The sequence below is a fragment of the Sinohyriopsis cumingii genome, chromosome 6, assembly GCF_028554795.1.
Source record: "Sinohyriopsis cumingii isolate HCF-2022 chromosome 6, ASM2855479v2, whole genome shotgun sequence".
Lineage (NCBI taxonomy): Eukaryota > Metazoa > Mollusca > Bivalvia > Unionida > Unionidae > Sinohyriopsis > Sinohyriopsis cumingii.
Window position 1 is genome coordinate 35,997,734 of NC_142966.1, and position 20,742 is coordinate 36,018,475.

The 20,742-nt window shown below is 34.2% G+C and overlaps 1 protein-coding gene across 4 annotated transcripts in view; it reads left to right on the forward strand.

The window, feature by feature from the left end:
- LOC149796716 (uncharacterized) overlaps positions 1-20,742 on the forward strand; it is an 81,934-nt gene that overhangs the window by 35,304 nt on the left and 25,888 nt on the right. For 2 of the 4 annotated variants that reach the window (XM_089961353.1, XM_089961352.1), the window contains exons 2-10: positions 8,108-8,338; positions 8,831-9,025; positions 11,889-12,029; positions 14,125-14,265; positions 16,818-16,958; positions 17,629-17,769; positions 18,569-18,709; positions 19,025-19,165; positions 19,443-19,583. In XM_089961353.1, coding sequence (XP_089817479.1) covers positions 8,108-8,338; positions 8,831-9,025; positions 11,889-12,029; positions 14,125-14,265; positions 16,818-16,958; positions 17,629-17,769; positions 18,569-18,709; positions 19,025-19,165; positions 19,443-19,583 — 1,413 coding nt within the window. The remainder of the gene's footprint in view (positions 1-8,107; positions 8,339-8,830; positions 9,026-11,888; positions 12,030-14,124; positions 14,266-16,817; positions 16,959-17,628; positions 17,770-18,568; positions 18,710-19,024; positions 19,166-19,442; positions 19,584-20,742) is intronic. The other 2 variants (XM_089961354.1, XM_089961355.1) reach the window with 2 other exon arrangements.

Below are 20,742 nucleotides of genomic sequence, written 5' to 3' on the forward strand. Positions count from 1 at the left end.
ATGATGACCGTCAAGTCTGCATACACGCGTAGGCATCCTCAAAACAGTAAATGTATGAGGCCTCCTTTGTATGTACTTCTTTGTCTCAGTGTAGTTAGATAAATCCACATGTGATGGAAAATAATGAAAGTAGACAAAGTCTTTAACCTGTCGTTATACATCCTAATTTTGCAATTAACTTATTTGCATAATATGTTTCCTTTAACAGATTCCGATTGCTTTCTTGATTGACATTATTTCAGTACATACCTATTTAATTATACTTCTCAGTACAGATATTTAATCCATGTTTCCATCTGTTATCCCTAACATGACCATTTCGGACACCCAGCCTAGAACTGTGTATCGAGTGTTAAGTAAAATACATGGAGCCACATTGTAACGCAGCCAACTATATTCGTTTATTAAACTTGTGTATTGCATAGACGCATTCAAGATTCATGATGATGATACCGCTTATCATTTATTCGCATTTCCATTAGAAGCCACGTTCTTTTGCTTTCTTTGATGAGTCTGACGAAAACACACATAGAGTTTGCAAGCGTTAAACAGGTAGCAAATAATTTTACTGATCTTAAGGAGGTTATTTACAATTAACAACCAAGGTGTATATTGTCTCTAAAACTTGCATCCGATAAACAATCATAACATCTTAAAAAAGTGTTTCCATTTGTAGCGAGTGTTGTTTTGGTCATTCATAAGACATTGGTCATATACATATCAACCCTTGGATAATGTATCATGCATATACCGAGTGATGCATATATAAATATCAGTAATTAATGATTACAACTAATAATACACAATCAGTACAGCATCAGTAGAATTTGTTTATTTATCTACTTATGTTTTCAAGATTCTTGTTTTCGTCTTGGTTTTTATTGCTTCTTTCAACACAGTATTGGCAATAATATGCAGAGACAAAAGTAGGATCTAAGCGAACTGCCAATGACACACCTAGGCAATCGACCCTAGCTCGTATGGATGAAAATCGAAACTGTAACCAGTGGATTACGAGTCTCACTCTAATAACAGTAATCACAGGATACCTATGCTGACACAATACCGGTTGATCTAAACATTTATTCAACAGTTAATAATATTGAATATTACATCGAGGTTTAATGTAATTTACTGCAGCATTGCTCTAACAAATAGCAATAACAGTGAGTAATGAGATATTGATGACGATCCGGTAGCTAAATCTGTGACCCAATGTAGGGTGCTTTGTTTTATTACTAATTGAATAACAATGGCAGAGCCTCATTCTTACAGGCGTGAATAATAATAATCGAAGCAGAAAAACAGCTGCAAAATGAGATTGCCAAGTGAACCTCACCGATCGAGAATACAAACGTGCAAGTTAGGTCTTGCTTCAGCCGCGGTCTTGCTGCAGCTGCAACTGTTGATCTTGGTGTGACTGGAATCACGACAACATTAGCCATTGTAGGTGCACCAATCAGTATTATTGTCCGCGCTATATCGATATTAACTGGTATCTCTGGTGGTGCTAGGAAATTATTTTCGATGCGACTATTTGGACGAATACGCGTCTATTCCTAATTGCTTGAGGCAACACAAAGCAGTCTGAATGCAACCGGTAAACTGTATTCCGTTTCAATATAGGATGAAATAATAGTGCGGATGAGTTTGAGACTGTGTTGGTAGAAATGGAAAATCACAGACAGTTACGGGCATAAAATACATATAGCGAGGATTTAAAGACAGAATAGTTCAGATGGAAAACACGCTGAGATCTGGTTACAGATCGAAAACACATTAGTTCGCAGTATGTGTATTGATCGGTGCCTGAATAAATACACTCCGCTGGATTTGTTTCTGCAATAAAAGGATTAGTATGTATGGCTGGTGTTTTGTCCCCATTTCAGCTCTTAGCACAATTCTATCCGTACGAGACTCAAGCTCCACATGATTGGATCACGTGACATATATAGGCACAATTACAAGTGATCAACATGGAATGGTCACCTTTGCCAACATCCTTTTTAAAAATCAACATGCGGGTCCTTTTCTTTACTGAATAAAGTGGCAAATAATTTGTAAATGTTAAATGATATTGAATTTGTGTTGCATTCAGCATTAAGCGGATGTGTGTTTATTTAAAAGTAGAGCTTAAAGAAACCCCTCTTGTTCTTGTCAAACACGTAATTTCGCATTGACATGATAGACTGTAGTAAAATATATTAGTGAATATTAGTGAATATTGATCGCATTAGCACAAGTGTAACCAGAGTCTGACATCCAATAACAGTATATTGACGGTGAATGCAAAACGAACGAATTATATTATCCACATTAAACATGAAATTCATGAATCTGGCAATCAATTGTTATCTTCATATATCTAGTTTCCATCCCATGTCATATACATATAGCATGGAGCAAAACAGCTGTGAAAATTATTATTATTATTATTATTATTATTATTATTATTATTATTATTATTATTTACTAATCGGTCTTCATTATAAAATGTAACCCGTCTACTCTGATGCATTGGCGAGTGCATGTTCAGAAATGAGTATTATTATATACTCATTATTTTCTCGGTTAACATTACATTATCAGAATCGTTCAGTATTTTACGATATTGGACACCTTCATATTGCACCCACACGCAGGACACGTGTGCCCAATAATATATTAGGAACTACTTTGCAAACAAATCATGTACATTCGCATAGTAGGCGAAGTACGTTTTGGTTGATTAAATTTGTGTCCGAATGAACTATAGCAGATGTTTCGTGGACTGCAACATACCAACTGATTTGCTAAATTCCAGGTTAACATTGTGATACATTTTTTCAGATTTTACGTTAGACACCAGATTTCATAAAATTGCTCGGTACCTACAAATAGCATGAAAGCTGTAAAGGCATAAACTGTCTCCTTTAGCTGGTAATAAGAATGGAAAAAATATACTTACAGTTTTACATCAGAATTTCCTCAAAATGTACTTTATTAGTTCTGCAACTCCAATTACATGAGCCATGTCATGAGTTCTCAAGCTTGATTATACATTTCGAAATTGTACTGTAATTATAGGTTACTGCATTAGTATTGGAAAATATGAACGAGTTTTTTGGATGGAATACTACACGACCTCAAAATGAAATAAACATTAATTTCAATAGCGTCTTTTTTATAATTGCAATTGAAACACATCATATTTTCCCCACATTATGATTTCAAATAGTCAATGACAGAACAAACACACGAGCAGATGTAAACTTGCTTCTCCACGTTGTTTTAATCCGCTGTATTTCATGTAAAATTTGCACAGATGAATCCAGTCGAAAATCACGAACTTTCGTAGAATCGAAACAAAATACCAAAATATATTCATTCCAGAACAAATGGAAAAGTTATTGCAATTCACATTCATTCACAATATGACTGCAAATTTCAATTTTAACTAGACACGCCATTTTCTTTCGAAAGTTATGCCGACCGCGCGACTAAGTTCAAATTTATCTGGGCGGAGTTATGTGCGCCTTAATAATGTTGTTGTTGTTTGGTGATGAATCTACGCTTGTATATTTAGTTTGGAATACGGCATTCATTCATTTACTTTGTTTCGTGTAGTGTATTTTGTTTATATACTTAAGCCTTAGGTAGAATAAGAAAATGAGCATATCATGAAAAGGTTACTGCAATGTATGGGAAAATATGAACTCGTTTTGTCTGAAGGATATACTGCACTCCCATGGTCGTCCAGTATTCCATCCAAAAACTCGTTCATTATTTCCCATACAAATGCAGTAATAATTTCACTACCTGTAGTAATGTCACTGATGTTTCAATAAATAGGCGGCTCTTGCTATTTCAGGGTGTTGAAAGTATTTCTTTTACACTTTCCACAAATGTTTTTGTGGTCGATTATCGCAAAATCGATATTTAGCAGGTGATCGATCACGGTGTTATTACACTGATCGAGTAAACAATATATTAAACATGAATTTAATGGCTGGAAAAATAGAGATCTGAACAGAGATATAGAATTGAACAACAAGATTCCCCTTATGTAAAATATAACAATCCAATAAATTAGTAAATAAAATGAAATTGAACATGGCATTTCAATGATTCACTTCTCTTAGAAACAGCCACAAAATTTATGCGAAGTTTAATAAGCCGTTCTGATACACCAATCACACAATTTTCATTATATAATCGAGTAACTGATTAAACTCAAATTGGGTTGCTTCCAGTATTGCCAAATCACTGTCGGTGATAGGTCAGAGTTGCTGTATTTCTTCTTCTTCTCTCTCTCTCTCTCTCTCTCTCTCTCTGTTTCACTCTGTCTCTGTCTCTGTCTGTCTGTCTGTCACTGTCTGTCTCTGTCTGTCTGTCTCTCTCCAGCCTCTTCGGGTCGTCAACCGTTTTGTTTGTAGACTGCTCTCTCTTCCACTGTGCAATACAGGTATCGAGGTAGTGTTTCCTTCAAACAAAAATATAATGCCCAACTAAATACGTGTGAGGTATTTCTTGTTCAGGATCAATTAATATCCCTGCTCTCTTTTACGTGAGATATCGTCTATCCTAATTCAACAGAACTAAGCTTTGGTCAGTTCTCAAATTCATTCTGATATACAATCGTACTATCAATTACTAATCTCCTTGCTTGCCACTACCCGTATTCCTAGCAGAGAATCATTACATAATTAGACTGCTTAAATAAACCACCAGACCCCACTCTGGCTATAAATTATTGACTGCGCAATGTCTGTCGGCACACGTTCCTAATACCAACACCGTCAATTCTCGGTTGAAAAGAATTCACAACTTTATTACACAAATGAGTTAATGGACCTCACTCCTTGTCTTTACTACAATGCCTTGTTAATTAGCAATTCATGACATACATCTCAAGACATAGAAAAATCAGTTTTCAGCATACATGATACAAATAAATTAAAACAGATAATTTATTTCGCACAATTAGTACCAGAAGAATGCATGAAATCCTTATAATGCATGATTTCTATTACATCTGAATGAGGTAATCTTAACTTTTGCATGTAATCAATGAATCGTATGATATTCAAGAGAAAATGCACGTAAACAATTAACTTCTGAATTCAAGGATAATTAGTTAAATAAATAATTGCAAACATACATCAATGACCATACTATATGCAATTCAGAATAATCCTGTCTTTTAGTGAGACTATGTCTTACAATGTAGCTGAAATTCTCTCTTTTTGTGTCCTCCTTTCCGGCATATTTCCCATGGACAATGCAACAAGAAATATTTATTTCCGGTTGATAAATTAAGCTTGCCTCAGATTGTCTACTATCGCGAGGGAGACTACTTTAAAGCCGCCATGAATTTTGTTTGGGAAACACATCCTTTTGTTTAGCTTATCTAGTCAGAATTGCTTTCTCAAACCACCAAAAAATATAACACTCCAATCGAAGTTAGAATGTTCCGCTCTAGTCCTCCTTTATTAATAGCTATTATAGAAAGTATTATTTAATGAAACCCATTTCAATTAGCCCAAGATGTTCTCCGGCTTTTTCATAACCCTCGCATTCCATAAACTTAAGCCTACAACGGCATATATGTAGGACTTTTATTAAATGGACTATATATACAATTAATATCATGCTCCAACATAGCAGACCCCATCCCTTGCAGACAGCAATTTATTGTGATTCTGTCCGACAGGTTAAATGTACGTGTCATGCTGACCACGACAGAATGTACTGCAAAATTATCTGTACTAAATTATGCACAATTACGATAATTTAGAATTTCGGTCATAATTCATGATTGTTACTTTGCAGAAGTATTTTTTGCTTTATGGAACTGAAGCATACTCAATTCAATTACATGTAAGGTATATTTTGTCCTTGTTGACTCAGCCCATAAGTAGTTATCGAAGTCATGAAATAATCCCAGGCAGCCACCCTACCAGTTAATGGCTTGCCCGTCTATTCATCCATGCAAATATTCCGTTCTTTTGCATGATTGTATTGAATAAGCAGCGTGCAAAAACTCACGTGTAACCGTCGTTACATGAACGCACGCACGGACAAATGCACAACTGTTACATGTATTGTTTTAAAACAATTGGCAAAATATTATGTTTGGGATTGATTAAATATGTTAATTTGAATCAGTTTTATGGTCATCAATATTGTGTTTAATTTTCATTTTGGTCCACTTATCATATATTAGTAACATGTCATATATATGCATCAGTTCAAAAGTCTTCATCGCATAAGTATTAATTAGTATTTTTTAAATACTGATGAAAGAATAAGACACCAATGAGGAATATGGTTCTGTGTCGATGACAAGAGAAACAATGTAGACTCGCTAAAGTCCATGTTCTTTGTTGATGGGTTGTCCCACGTGCGCACATACATTACGACAAAATTTGAGGATATGTATATAACACCCCTGCCACATAATTGTATGGTTGCTGACAACTAGTATTAATTTGTCATTACTTTTGACTGTTTGTATAAAGGTATTTATCTGTAGAGAGGTGTCTTTATTATATGATGATAACTTCAAATGTCGATACTTCTTACTTGCGCTACACTTCCAAAATATACTTGGCGTCGTCATGATAATGAATTTATTACCACATGTTCATCACTATGCATATATTTGTAGCACGGATCCAGCCTAACTTAAATGAAGATTTAGTTGTCAATACATGTAAGCGACAGCCATTAATAAATGTTCATGTTCCGGTGACCATGTATGTTTCTAGTCCAAATCTCAGAAAAAGATGAGCATTTCTTGTTTAAGGGAAGTTACCTCCAGAAACGTTTTGTTCCGAATGACGTTTCCCTGTTTGACCGAACGAAAGCTTGGATTTTATTTATGAAACAACAAGTTTACTGAATATAATCTAACTTAGCAGTCTTTCATGTCTTTTAACTGACAAGGAAATCTTGATTTTAAGCTTGCCTTATATCGCAGGTTCATTTACGGTTGTATGCAAGCCAAATCGCTCATTGTGTATTTTCGTTTATATGCACAAGTTCAAAATCAATTTTCTCATTTTGACAACGATACAAGAGCAGTTAATATCTATGAGAATAAGACCCATTAAAATGTAAGAAACATTTATACTGGAGACATGATACTTACTTATAAAGAAACGATTAGCAATGGCGTCAACTGGTAGAATAATTTGAAGGAAACAAGAAACCAAAATATAATCTGTAACAAGACAATGACACAAATCAGGGCAGGTTGACCTCAGACAAAAAAATCAAGTCAAATAATGTGATTGTAGACATTCTACAAATGTAAACGACCGTTATGTGTAAGTATCAAACCTTCTGCTGATAACAAGGATTTTTTCTTGTAAACATTTGGAACCTTCCAGAATGAAAATGTCATTAGGTAATAGTTATTGGTACAAAATGCTAATTGTGCCTTGAGATCATGAAGAAGACTATGTAATCTTGTTCCTTGGAAACAATAATTACTCGTACTTTAAAATCTGATCGAATCAGTGGGTTTATTCTTGTCCCCATTTTTTTATTTGGGTCGGATTTTATTTATTCAAATTATTTTTATCCAATTGACTATTCTCTGGAAATACGAATTTATCAAAAATAACATTCTTGAAAAAGAGATTTGGATTCATAGTGAAATTTAAATCTGGATATATTCGTGGATTCTATTATTCTAATTCATCAAAAGACTGTTGACACATCACTACAACACAGGTCACCACAGGCACATAAACACTTCTAGCTTAAGATTTATTTTCGAATATCACTAAAGCTTATTCAGAACTTTAAATATTAGGACTTGTTTTAGAAATTCTATGATTATGTGCGATTTAATTCTCAATACAGTAGGATCCTTATTGTACGTTTTGGCTTTATTCTAGGGAAATAAATTGTTTTCGAATTTTACAAATCTTTTATGTTCCCATTCTTTCCCATTACTTATTATAAGTCCATCAAGTCGCACTAGTATGTATGTATGTATGTATGTATGTATGTATGTAGGTAGGTAGGTAGGTAGGTAGGTAGGTAGGTAGGTATCTATGTATGTATGTATGCATTTCTCTTCAATTGTACCAATAACGGGTCATGTTGTTTGCCTTAGGTTTCAAGAATTTCGCTCTGAATAAATCTGCTCGTCAGTCGTCAACATTGAACTGGAACGATTTCAATTGGACGGCTGATAAGGCTGTAGATGGTAATACAGATGGAAAAGATCCTGATGTATCCAAGACCTGTAGTGCAACACAAGAGTTTCCGCGAAACCATACATGGGAGGTTGATATTGGCTTCCTGATTATTGTAAAGACCATCATGGTTTATAAAAGAAGTGGTAGTAAGTTTCCTTCGTTAATAAAATGCATGAGGATCTTCTCTCGTTTCAATGACTATTTTAACAAATCATTAACAAACATCATATTAAGCCCTAAAATTAAGGCGAACGTAAGCAAGTACCGACATTCATTTAGTAGTTTTACATAACCTAATTTGCCATATTGAATGGGTAATAGCATAATTCCAATATATCTTTGCCAATTTGTATGCATCAATAAATATATTTAAATCATAATAAATGAAGATAACAAACAGTGAAACAATATATATACACACTCTTTGTGAAGACATGGGTATGCATGTTACTTGTCTCATAGACGATTCTACCGTCTCAAATACCTATATTAATTATATGTATAAGCAGTGAAAAAATGTCATGAAACGAAACATTTGCATATAACTCAACTTCGCCTATGCTTATACGTGTTAAAATAACCATATACATTGAAATAACATCTGAATAATTATTATAAAAGGACTATTTCTACTTTAGATGATCAGCTTTCCGGTTTCCAGGTATTCATCGGCAATGCTACGAAGCCATGGACTTTGAATGGACCGCTAGTAGAAGTACAGCCAGTCAAAAATCCACACACATTTAGAGTTAATGATTCTTTAGCCCGGTTTGTATCAGTGATACGACAGAACAAGGACATTCTTACTATATGTGAGGTCGTCGTCGATGGTGGTAAGTGTATTGTCATAGATATGTACAAAATTATACCTTTATTGATAATGGAATGACAATACACCTAATGCTTTGTATTCCGTTCCTCGTTGTTCGAATAATCCATTTCAATGAAAATGTAACTTATTGAATGTAGATGTGATTTAATGTCCGATTTTGTATTCCTCCACAAAAGAGGCTTGTATTTTTTTGCAACATTTAGGTTTTTAATGTTTTCAGATTATAAGGAGAAGAAAATCAGGTTGTCTTGACCCAGTAATGTGACATGCTATATACAAATTAAATTTAAAGAAGCAAGACTAATTACAAGCTGGAAATTAGGTATTAGATCAGCTAGAAAATAATTATCACTTTCTGTATCTTCTGGGTCCAGCATCACATAAGATATATGCGGGGTATATAGAGGCTACATTTTATTAAAACTTCGTCTTTAGTGCAAAGGTGAAACCCCAAAGCTTAGTAATCATATACACATTGAAGATAGAATTCGGTGTACAATGTTTGCCAAACATTGATGCCCGTAACTTATTACTACGACTCTAGGTCATAATTAAGGAACAGAAATAAGCGAAACCAACAATTTAAGTAAAATGAACAAATTACTTAATTATCTACAATCCCAAATAATTATAAGTGTCTTATCACAAGTCCAACATTAAAGAATAGTTCAGTGATTTACAATAATCTTGATTGTTCTGATGTACTACTCTAATGCAATACATAATGAGTCCGAACGAATTTACAATATATTAAAAGTAATGCGATAATACAAAGTCAATGAGGTCTTAGTAATTCCATGAGTAATTTAAATAAAGAACTCCTCTCGAATCATGTCTCAATACGGCTATAAACTCTGATAACAAATGGATTTCAGGGAATGAATGAATGAATGAGTTATTGTTTTTCAAGTCCCTATTTATAAATATTTTCACTTGATGTAGATGTGAGTCATTCCTGTGGAAAACTTCAATCAATTCGCAAACAAGCCGGACCAAAAATGTTCCGAACACAAACGTTGTGCCAGCATCACTCTTCACTTCATTTTGAATGCTCTTATGTTTATTTATAATGGAGAAAATAGCACTTTTTTGACCGAACCGCTTTTGTTATATCTGAGGTGGTTTAAGATGGATATAATTAATACATTGAGGTATCAAAAGAATTGCAATGTACCATCTATTTTAAAGGACGCGTTAAAAAGCATTGATGCAAACTGATTATTGTTGACTTGATTTAGAAAGAACATTGATAATTACCACATCCTCGAAAGTAAATTAATGGAACGTGTCATAGTATCTCAGCTTGAAAATATGGTAAAATTTTCAAATTCTCTTTCGAGTTAATAGTCCATGTACTACACATTCTTGATAAATATCGACTATCCGTCCATAGTTAAAAATGTTTGTTCCGAATTTCCTTGCCATAACTCGGATATGTTATTCACGAGGAGCATGATTAAATCTAATAAGCTTTCTTTTATGCTGATTAGACACTATAAAGGAATTTTTGGACAATTAAAGTATCATATCGTCTGAACATGTAAAATGCATTTTCAAAGTGTCGTGTACTTTCTGAAGCACGATTAGTATTTCTACACTTGTCTAATATTTCCTCTCGTTATTATTATAAGACATTGACATACGGGGTCGATGAAAGATTTAAATGTGAAAGTGACAATATATATCCGTAAATTCCCGAAGTAAGAATTTGAATTTAGCGTGTAATAGAAGTGATGCATGCTTGCTATCTCTACAGAAGAGGTGAGAAAATAATTGGGCAATGATATAAATTTCTAATCATACGCTTCAAGTGAAATTGCGTATGTGCGCGTCTGAATGAAAGATACACATCACGAGATAGATTGATTGGGTTCACACGGGACAATCTTACAAGAAAAGCAAAAACGATAGTAACTTTACATCGAATTATGTACGCAGTTAGGAGTGACAGGAAGTTACCAGTACATACATATATTATAGTCATATTTTGACAAAGCGAATAATCCTAAAACTGAGGAAAAGATAAATAAGCATATGCAGCCAACATTCCATATTGAGAAAATAATAGAAAAACATTTCTTTTTTTAAACTATAATATTCGCTGCTAGTTGTTAGTATCATATAGGGTAGTAGTGATTGATGCGTGGAAATGGGAGAAGATTTGTGTTGCTTTATCATAGATTTTGATTAAAATACAGTTTTCTAAATAACAGTATATACTTTGCATACTGATCTTTCGTTTAGTCTCCATCGGACATGTTCTTTTATGCCTCAACGAATTGTTTTAATTATACTTTTCATGATGCTGCAAAAAGTTACAAAACTTCCAAGGCATCAACATCTTAAAATAAAACTAAATACTACATCTTAAGCTACCAACATGGAACGATATCATCCTCAACGCAAAAGGTTTCAACTCGGATTATATTCTGTATTTACGTCTTACAGGATGAAGTATCGTGATATTCACATACTCTCTCTCTCTCTCTCTCACACACACACACACACACAAACACACACATACACACACACACACATATATATGTACATATATATATATATATATATATATATATATATATATATATATATATATATATATATATATATATAATCATATACAGTTCTGAATATACATATATATGATCCTTTAAATATTTAAACTTAACTCGATACAGCATCCTTTTCTCGATTATGATGCTATAACTGAAATTTAGGAGCCTGTTTCCGGAGAGGTACATCAGTTGAATGTTGCCATTTCACTGGACAGGCAGTTGTATTATTAACATTTCGTCACGTATTGATACACATTGGTCGATATATTTAAACCTTGAAATATCTATGATAGAAACTCTTTTTCTTAGAGTGCCAGAAAGGAAAATTTGGCGATGGATGCAATGAAACGTGTGGAAACTGTCTTAACGGCAACGTTAGCTGTAATAGTACAACCGGACATTGTACAGAGGGATGTGAGAGAGGATGGAGTGGCATAACATGTAAAGACGGTATGTCTTATTGAAGTGAAGCTTTCCTAAGTTATTTCTACTTACCGGTGATTCCAGAAAACTAGTAAATTAAAACAAAATAACAAGTGGAAAATACTTTCAAGATAATTTTGGCGTAAAGCAAAGTATATTAGCGTTATAACATCCATGTTGGAAAATACATTTCTCCTCACATTGATTAGTGCATAGTTCTTTGTATGTTTTAGCTACAAGCTAAAAGGTGCTTAAAGGAGTTCCAGCTTGATGGTGTTTAGATAAAAATGCTTAAAGGAATTCAGCCTTGATGGTTCTTAGATGAAAATAGTTAAAGGAATTCAGCCTTGGTGGTTTTTATAAGAAAATGTATCTGAAGCACTATTTAAAAGTAGCTCAGTTGAATGTAAATGTTCTTAAGATAATAATGGGGTAAAGACGCGAATAAATGGAAGTATCTTAAGCAATGCACACCATCTTTGACAAAACACATTGAATGATACGAATTTTAGGAATTATATGCTATGCTATGGAAACAACAACGATTTCATTGATCAATAAAGCTCTATGCGAATGAAGCATTGAAAAGACCATTTGAAGCCTTAATAAATCAACTAATTTTTAATTAATCTTTAAGGTGTCGTTGTTAAACCTGATTATATTTAATATGAACTACTAGAAATATATCGTTTTCTTGATGAGGCAAACTAAAACAATCTAATGAAAATGAGAATTAATCATGGTTGCCAGAAGTTACGAAATAAAGAAAACCCCTACCTGTATTATTGAGAATGATTACACCTGAAATTAAGGTAAAAGGCTATTACTGTTTGCGCTATTAAAAAAAGTGCAGTTTGATGGTAATCATAAAGCACGATAAGGAGAGGTACATAACTTACACTATGCTCCAAACCATTTATGAAATATTCCAAAGGAACTTATTTTATTTTCTTATCTATTCGAATTGTTATTATAGCTTTATTAGATCATTGTTCAAAATGTGGAAAGATGAAAGGAACTTGTGACAAATATCTGATGTGAATAATCAATCCGTTAGAATGTGATAAAGGAACATACGGCTACTGAAGGAACAAAATATGTGTCATGGGTTTGACCATCAATAACAGTTGTTCAACATCAGCTGAACTATACCAATATGACTGTGAAGCTATGTGCGGGGAGGAACAAGCTAACTAGGAATGTCGCATTCCTATCTGCAGATACAGCTATACGTTGAAACAAGCTTTAGGGTTTGGTAGTTTGATACTGTTTCCCAGAATTTTTATTCCTGGAACATAGGCGTCTTTTTTATTGGTGTTACTTTTTTGTGAAAATCGTTCGTTAAATATCGTAAAACGTCACGCTATGTATGTATAGGAATTCTTATACAAGTAAGCATAATTGTAATCTCTCATCGGTATATTTCAGGAAATATTAGCTAATATCTTCGTTGTGTGAAACGGTATCTGGTTTCAGTGCCACTTTTCAGAACTTTTATTAAATACTGAAAGCATTTATAATGATTCAAATAAGCTTAATGACCCTTAATTTCCTAAAATATGTTAATATGTTTGAATTTTTTTCTAATTTTATTAGTTTTGTCTTACAAAACATTCAATTAAATGAAAATTATCAGGCATGTTATATAGTGAGAATAACGCTAATTGTTTTAATATTCACCATATTGTCTTGATATGCAGGAAATTTGCATACTAATGTCTACATTTTTTGGGACGAGAAAGTAGAAGACATATATATTAGAAAAATTCAAATAGGTTTATGTGAGAACACGATTTACCTATAGAGGGGCAACAACTTCATTTTACATTTATAGAATGAACAATCTCATTCGTTAAAATGAACTACGACGCTTAGTAATAGACTGCTTTCCTTATAAAGTGTCAAGGAGGTTTCCTTTTAAAAATAATACTGGTAATATGATCTAAGGAATATAGTTATTCTGTAAGGTTACGTTCAACAACGTATCTGGATTTTTGGAATTTAAATATTATTTTCGCTAGAAAATATGAAGCTGGTATCAAAAGTTATAACGTCCGTATAGCCTTTCATTCAAGGTAAATTACAAATTGTGACTATCCTATAATTTTCTTATTTTTGTTAGCTTGCGGGATAGGAAAATACGGCTACGGATGTAATGAAACATGTGGCATGTGTTTTAGTGGCAACAACAGCTGCTCTGTGAATGACGGAGAGTGCAAGCACGGTTGCGAAGCTGGATGGCAGGGAGGAACTTGTAAAAAGGGTATGTCACATCCCATTGGAAAATAGAATTGTAATTTCGAACAATCCGTAAGTTGTCATTATTAAAGTAACATATGTACAAACTACTATTATATTGTTTGCAATACGATATTTGGATATTATTAACAAAGGCAACGAGTTTCTGAAATTTAAATAGTTGCTTTATTCCGCAAAAAATACTCCACATGGGTGGGAAATACAATGTTCCTGGCGACTTTCTTTCAAGGGAAATACTAACAGTTTGTTTATCCTAAAATGCTGTGAAATATATTGTTTCCTCTAAGGATGCGATGCAAGAGCATACGTCGTACGACATAGGAGATAGGAGCAGTCGGATTCCATAGCCATATACTCATATACAGTATCCTAAATGGAAAGAAATATATAACATCAATTTTAGATAATACAATTTTAATAAACCATGTGGCATGTCGTTTAGCGGCAACAACAGCTGTTCAACGCTTTTTTTTTGCAGAATGTGAGGTGAGATGTGAAGGTGGATGACTGCGCAGAACTTGTAACCCTGATATGTCACATTCCATAGGAAAATACGGCTGTACTTTCAAACATTCTGTACGTTGTCATATTCAAAGTAGATCTGTACATCATACAAGTATATTTCCTGGTATTCATTATCTTTTGTAGGTATTGGTAACAAAGGCAGCGAGTTGCAGAATTTAAACATTTTCCGCAAGAACATACTCTACACGGATGAGAAGGAAAATTACTTATATAGCACTCCTTTAAAAAAAGTAAGAATAGTGTTTATCCTAAACTAATGTGAAATAATTTGTTCCCTTTAGAATGAAATAAAGGAGCCTACGGACACGGATGTAATGAAACGTGTGGCGTGTGTTTCAACGGCAACAATAGCTGTTCAACGAATAATGGACTGTGCCAGCACGGTTGTGAAGCTGGCTGGTGGGGAGCAACGTGCAAACAAGGTATGTCAGATTCGGAAAATGCGGATATTGTCTCGAATAGACTGTAGGTTGTCATTTTCAAAATAAATTTGCATTTAATACACTATAATCTACCAACAAATGCATTATTTTTTCAATAATAAGAATCTGTAGTTTCGTAATTTGATTTGTTTTGTGTAACACAAAGCCCTACAAGGAGTAGGAGTAAAATTTTGATACACTCTTTCTTTCAAAGAAAATACAAATTACGTTTATTCGCAGATGCAGTTTCGTATTTTGTTTCCTTTTTGGCATGTGAAAAACGGACATGTAGCAACAAGTCTAATTAAACTTGTGGCATGTGTTTTAGCGGCAACAACAAATATTCAGTTACAGGTGGACGTTGACAGGTCGTTTGGAAAGCTGGATAGCGGGGAGTACTTGTAAACCATGCGTTGTGTATTCCATTAGAATAACAAATTGTAAGTTGTGATTATCAAAATAAATCTGCACAAAACTCCAGTATAATGCCCGAAATGTATTATATTGGAACGACCGCTTTCAATAAAGAATCTGGATTTTCAGAAATTAAATATTGTTTGCACAAGGACATAATCTGATGAGAAGTTACAGAACACATACATCCTCTTTTAAAGGAATTCACAATATGTGTTAATGACAAAATGTGACTTTGTGTTTCATTTTCGTATAGTGTGCCATAAAGGAGCATATGGGTACGGGTGTAATGAAACCTGTGGAATGTGTTTTAGTGGCAACAACAGCTGTTCAAGTATTGATGGACATTGCAAGGTCGGTTGTGAAGCTGGGTGGCAGGGAGGAACTTGTAAACAGGGCATGTCACATCCCATTGGAAAATAGAATTGTAATTTCGAACAATCTGTAAGTTGTCATTATTAAAGTAACATATGTACATGCTACTATTATATTGTTTGCAATGCGATATTTGGATATTATTAACAACGGCAATGAGTTTCTGGAATTTAAATATTAGCTTTATTCCGCAAGAAAATACTCCACATGGATGGGAAATACAATGTTCCTGGTGACTTACTTTCAAGGGAAATACTCAGTTTGTTTATCCTAAAATGCTGTGAAATATATTGTTTCCTCTAAGGATGCGACGCAAGAGCATACGGCGTACTACATAGGAGATAGGAGCAGTCGGATTCCATAGCCGTATACTCATATACAGTATCATAAATGGAAAGAAATATGTAACATCATTTTTAGATAATACAATTTTAATAAACCATGTGGCATGTCGTTTAGCGGCAGCAACAGCTGTTCAACGCTTTTTTGCAGAATGTGAGGTGAGATGTGAAGGTGGATGACTGCGCAGAACTTCTAACCGGATATGTCACATTCCATCGAACAATACGGCTGTACTCTCAAACATTCTGTACGTTGTCATATTCAAAGTAGATCTGTACATCACACAAGTATATTTCCTGGTATTCATTATCTTTTGTAGGTATTGGTAACAAGGGCAGCGAGTTGCAGAATTTAAACATTTTCCGCAAGAACATACTCTACACGGATGAGAAGGAAAATTACTTATATAGCACTCCTTTAAAAAAAAGTAAGAATAGTGTTTATCCTAAACTAATGTGAAATAATTTGTTCCCTTTAGAATGCAATAAAGGAGCCTACGGCCACGGATGTAATGAAACGTGTGGCGTGTGTTTCAACGGCAACAATAGCTGTTCAACGAATAATGGACTGTGCCAGCACGGTTGTGAAGCTGGCTGGTGGGGAGCAACGTGCAAACAAGGTATGTCAGATTCGGAAAATGCGGATATTGTCTCGAATAGACTGTAGGTTGTCATTTTCAAAATAAATTTGCATTTAATACAGTAAAATCTACCAACAAATGCATTATTTTTTCAATAATAAGAATCTGTAGTTTCGTAATTTGATTTGTTTTGTGTAATACAAAGCCCTACAAGGAGTAGGAGTAAAATGTTGATACACTCTTTCTTTCAAAGAAAATACAAATTACGTTTATTCGCAGATGCAGCTTCGTATTTTGTTTCCTTTTTGGCATGTGAAAAACGAACATGTAGCAACAAGTCTAATTAAACTTGTGGCATGTGTTTTAGCGGCAACAACAAATATTCAGTTACAGGTGGACGTTGACAGGTCGTTTGGAAAGCTGGATAGCGGGGAGTACTTGTAAACCATGCGTTGTGTATTCCATTAGAATAACAAATTGTAAGTTGTGATTATCAAAATAAATCTGCACAAAACTCCAGTATAATGCCCGAAATGTATTATATTGGAACGACCGCTTTCAATAAAGAATCTGGATTTTCAGAAATTAAATATTGTTTGCACAAGGACATAATCTGATGAGAAGTTACAGAACACATACATCCTCTTTTAAAGGAATTCACAATATGTGTTAATGACAAAATGTGACTTTGTGTTTCATTTTCGTATAGTGTGCCATAAAGGAGCATATGGGTACGGGTGTAATGAAACCTGTGGAATGTGTTTTAGTGGCAACAACAGCTGTTCAAGTATTGATGGACATTGCAAGGTCGGTTGTGAAGCTGGGTGGCAGGGAGGAACTTGTAAACAGGGTATGTCACATCCCATTGGAAAATAGAATTGTAATTTCGAACAATCTGTAAGTTGTCATTATTAAAGTAACATATATGTACATGCTACTATTATACTGTTTGCAATGCGATATTTGGATATTATTAACAACGGCAATGAGTTTCTGGAATTTAAATATTAGCTTTATTCCGCAAGAAAATACTCCACATGGATGGGAAATACAATGTTCCTGGTGACTTACTTTCAAGGGAAATACTCAGTTTGTTTATCCTAAAATGCTGTGAAATATATTGTTTCCTCTAAGGATGCGACGCAAGAGCATACGGCGTACTACATAGGAGATAGGAGCAGTCGGATTCCATAGCCGTATACTCATATACAGTATCATAAATGGAAAGAAATATGTAACATCATTTTTAGATAATACAATTTTAATAAACCATGTGGCATGTCGTTTAGCGGCAGCAACAGCTGTTCAACGCTTTTTTGCAGAATGTGAGGTGAGATGTGAAGGTGGATGACTGCGCAGAACTTCTAACCGGATATGTCACATTCCATCGAACAATACGGCTGTACTCTCAAACATTCTGTACGTTGTCATATTCAAAGTAGATCTGTACATCACACAAGTATATTTCCTGGTATTCATTATCTTTTGTAGGTATTGGTAACAAGGGCAGCGAGTTGCAGAATTTAAACATTTTCCGCAAGAACATACTCTACACGGATGAGAAGGAAAATTACTTATATAGCACTCCTTTAAAAAAAGTAAGAATAGTGTTTATCCTAAACTAATGTGAAATAATTTGTTCCCTTTAGAATGCAATAAAGGAGCCTACGGACACGGATGTAATGAAACGTGTGGCGTGTGTTTCAACGGCAACAATAGCTGTTCAACGAATAATGGACTGTGCCAGCACGGTTGTGAAGCTGGCTGGTGGGGAGCAACGTGCAAACAAGGTATGTCAGATTCGGAAAATGCGGATATTGTTTCGAATAGACTGTATGTTGTCATTTTCAAAATAAATTTGCATTTAATACAGTAAAATCTACCAACGAATGCATTATTTTTTCAATAATAAGAATCTGTAGTTTCGTAATTTGATTTGTTTAGTGCAATACAAAGCCCTTTCAATAAAGAATCTGGATTTTCAGAAATTAAATATTGTTTGCACAAGGACATAATTTAATGAGAAGTTACAAAACACATACATCCTCTTTCAAAGGAATTCGCAATTTGTATTAATGACAAAACGTCACTTTGTTTACGCGTAGTGTGCGATAAAGGAGCATATGGGTACGGGTGTAATGAAACCTGTGGAATGTGTTTTCGTGGCAACAACAGCTGTTCAAGTGTTGACGGACATTGCAAGGTCGGTTGTGAAGCTGGATGGTATGGACGAACTTGTAAACAGGGTATGTAACATTCCATTTGAAAATGCAGATTTAATCGCAAGTAGGTTGTAAGTTGTCATAATCATAGCAGATATGCGCATAAGACTAGTACATCGCCTATATTAGATTACATTTGGACAGCTACTTTTAGCAAAATTTCGGACTGTTCAGAATGCGAGTGTTTCTTTGTGCAAAGAAGATGCTCTGCTTGGATAAGTAAGTTGAATACATTATTATTTTAAAATAGTTAAAAGATTTAATGAATTCTAAAATGATGTTTTGCATTTTGTCTTTTTAGCATGCCAGAAAGGAACATATGGGTACGGATGCAATAATACCTGTGGCATGTGTTTAAATGGCAATAGCAGCTGTTCAACGATTGACGGAGAGTGCAAACTCGGTTGTAAAGCTGGATGGCGGGGAGAAAGATGCACACAGGGTATATCATATTCCATTTTGAAAAGTTATGTATTATCTCGAACAAAATGTACGTTGTAATTATTTTAGCTCTCTTGTTCCTTAGCTTTTATCTAAACAATGTCACGCCGATGTGTAATCATCGTGGGAAACGTATCTGTACTTAAGAGGATGCAAATTTTTGATCTTTGCAGTTGTAAATTAGGTTTGAAATAAAGGAGTAAGGAATCGTCAGTATATATCAGTAAATGATAATTTGTATTTATGCTCACATTTTTCGCAAACGTTTCCTGATGATGTGGTACTATGTGCCTTTGCCGTGATTAATTATCACTGGATTCGTCTTTGATTCGATGCCATTAAAGTATTCTATTTGTTAGAATGCTAATGGTAATGATAATTTAAGGGAAATCTTAATGATTTCTTTCTTGTCACAGAAATTAATTAATAAAAGAAAATAAAGGGAATTATTTTATACTGTTTCAAGAGTTGCTGGATTTAAACATATATTTAGTCTGCAAGAACAGTTTCGTTTAGAATTTCCCGGTGACCTAAATGCACGTAGTCACAAGGAAAGAAGAAGTGCACACCTGTTCTGAAAGCCTTTTTTATTGTCCTCTTTTCTAAGAATGAGAAAGTGGAATATGTGGTTTTAAGAGAAGAGAAATTTTGGTATCTGTTTAAAAGGTGTCATTATTCGTTTGTTGAGCAACAGAAGGGCAGTGCATAGGCGGTTGTGAAGCTGGATGGTAGGGAGGAGTGTGCAAATTTAGGTAGTCGGATTTCTAAGGCAAAATAATATAATGCACAACAAGCTTTGTCATTCGTTTGATATTTTATTCTGAGACACGTATTTGTCTTCGTACATTTAAGATATAATTATTCGTAATTTTAAATAACAGTAAGTCCACTCCATGCCATATTATAATCTAAGAGTCTAAGTAATTTATGTCAATTATTGTATGATGTTGATTTCAGTAAAACTGACATTATCTGCTAAAGGTGTAGGCAATTCTGACTACTTTAAGACGTAGTAGGTTGAGGGTTGCAAATAAGTGAAAGGTAAAAAGTTTGCTTATCAATTAATTGTGGCTAAATCATCAATCGCGCACTTCTTCTCTACACCAAATTATATTCTAGCAGAATGTTTTGTCTTGTTTCGTGCAAAAATGTTTTGAAAT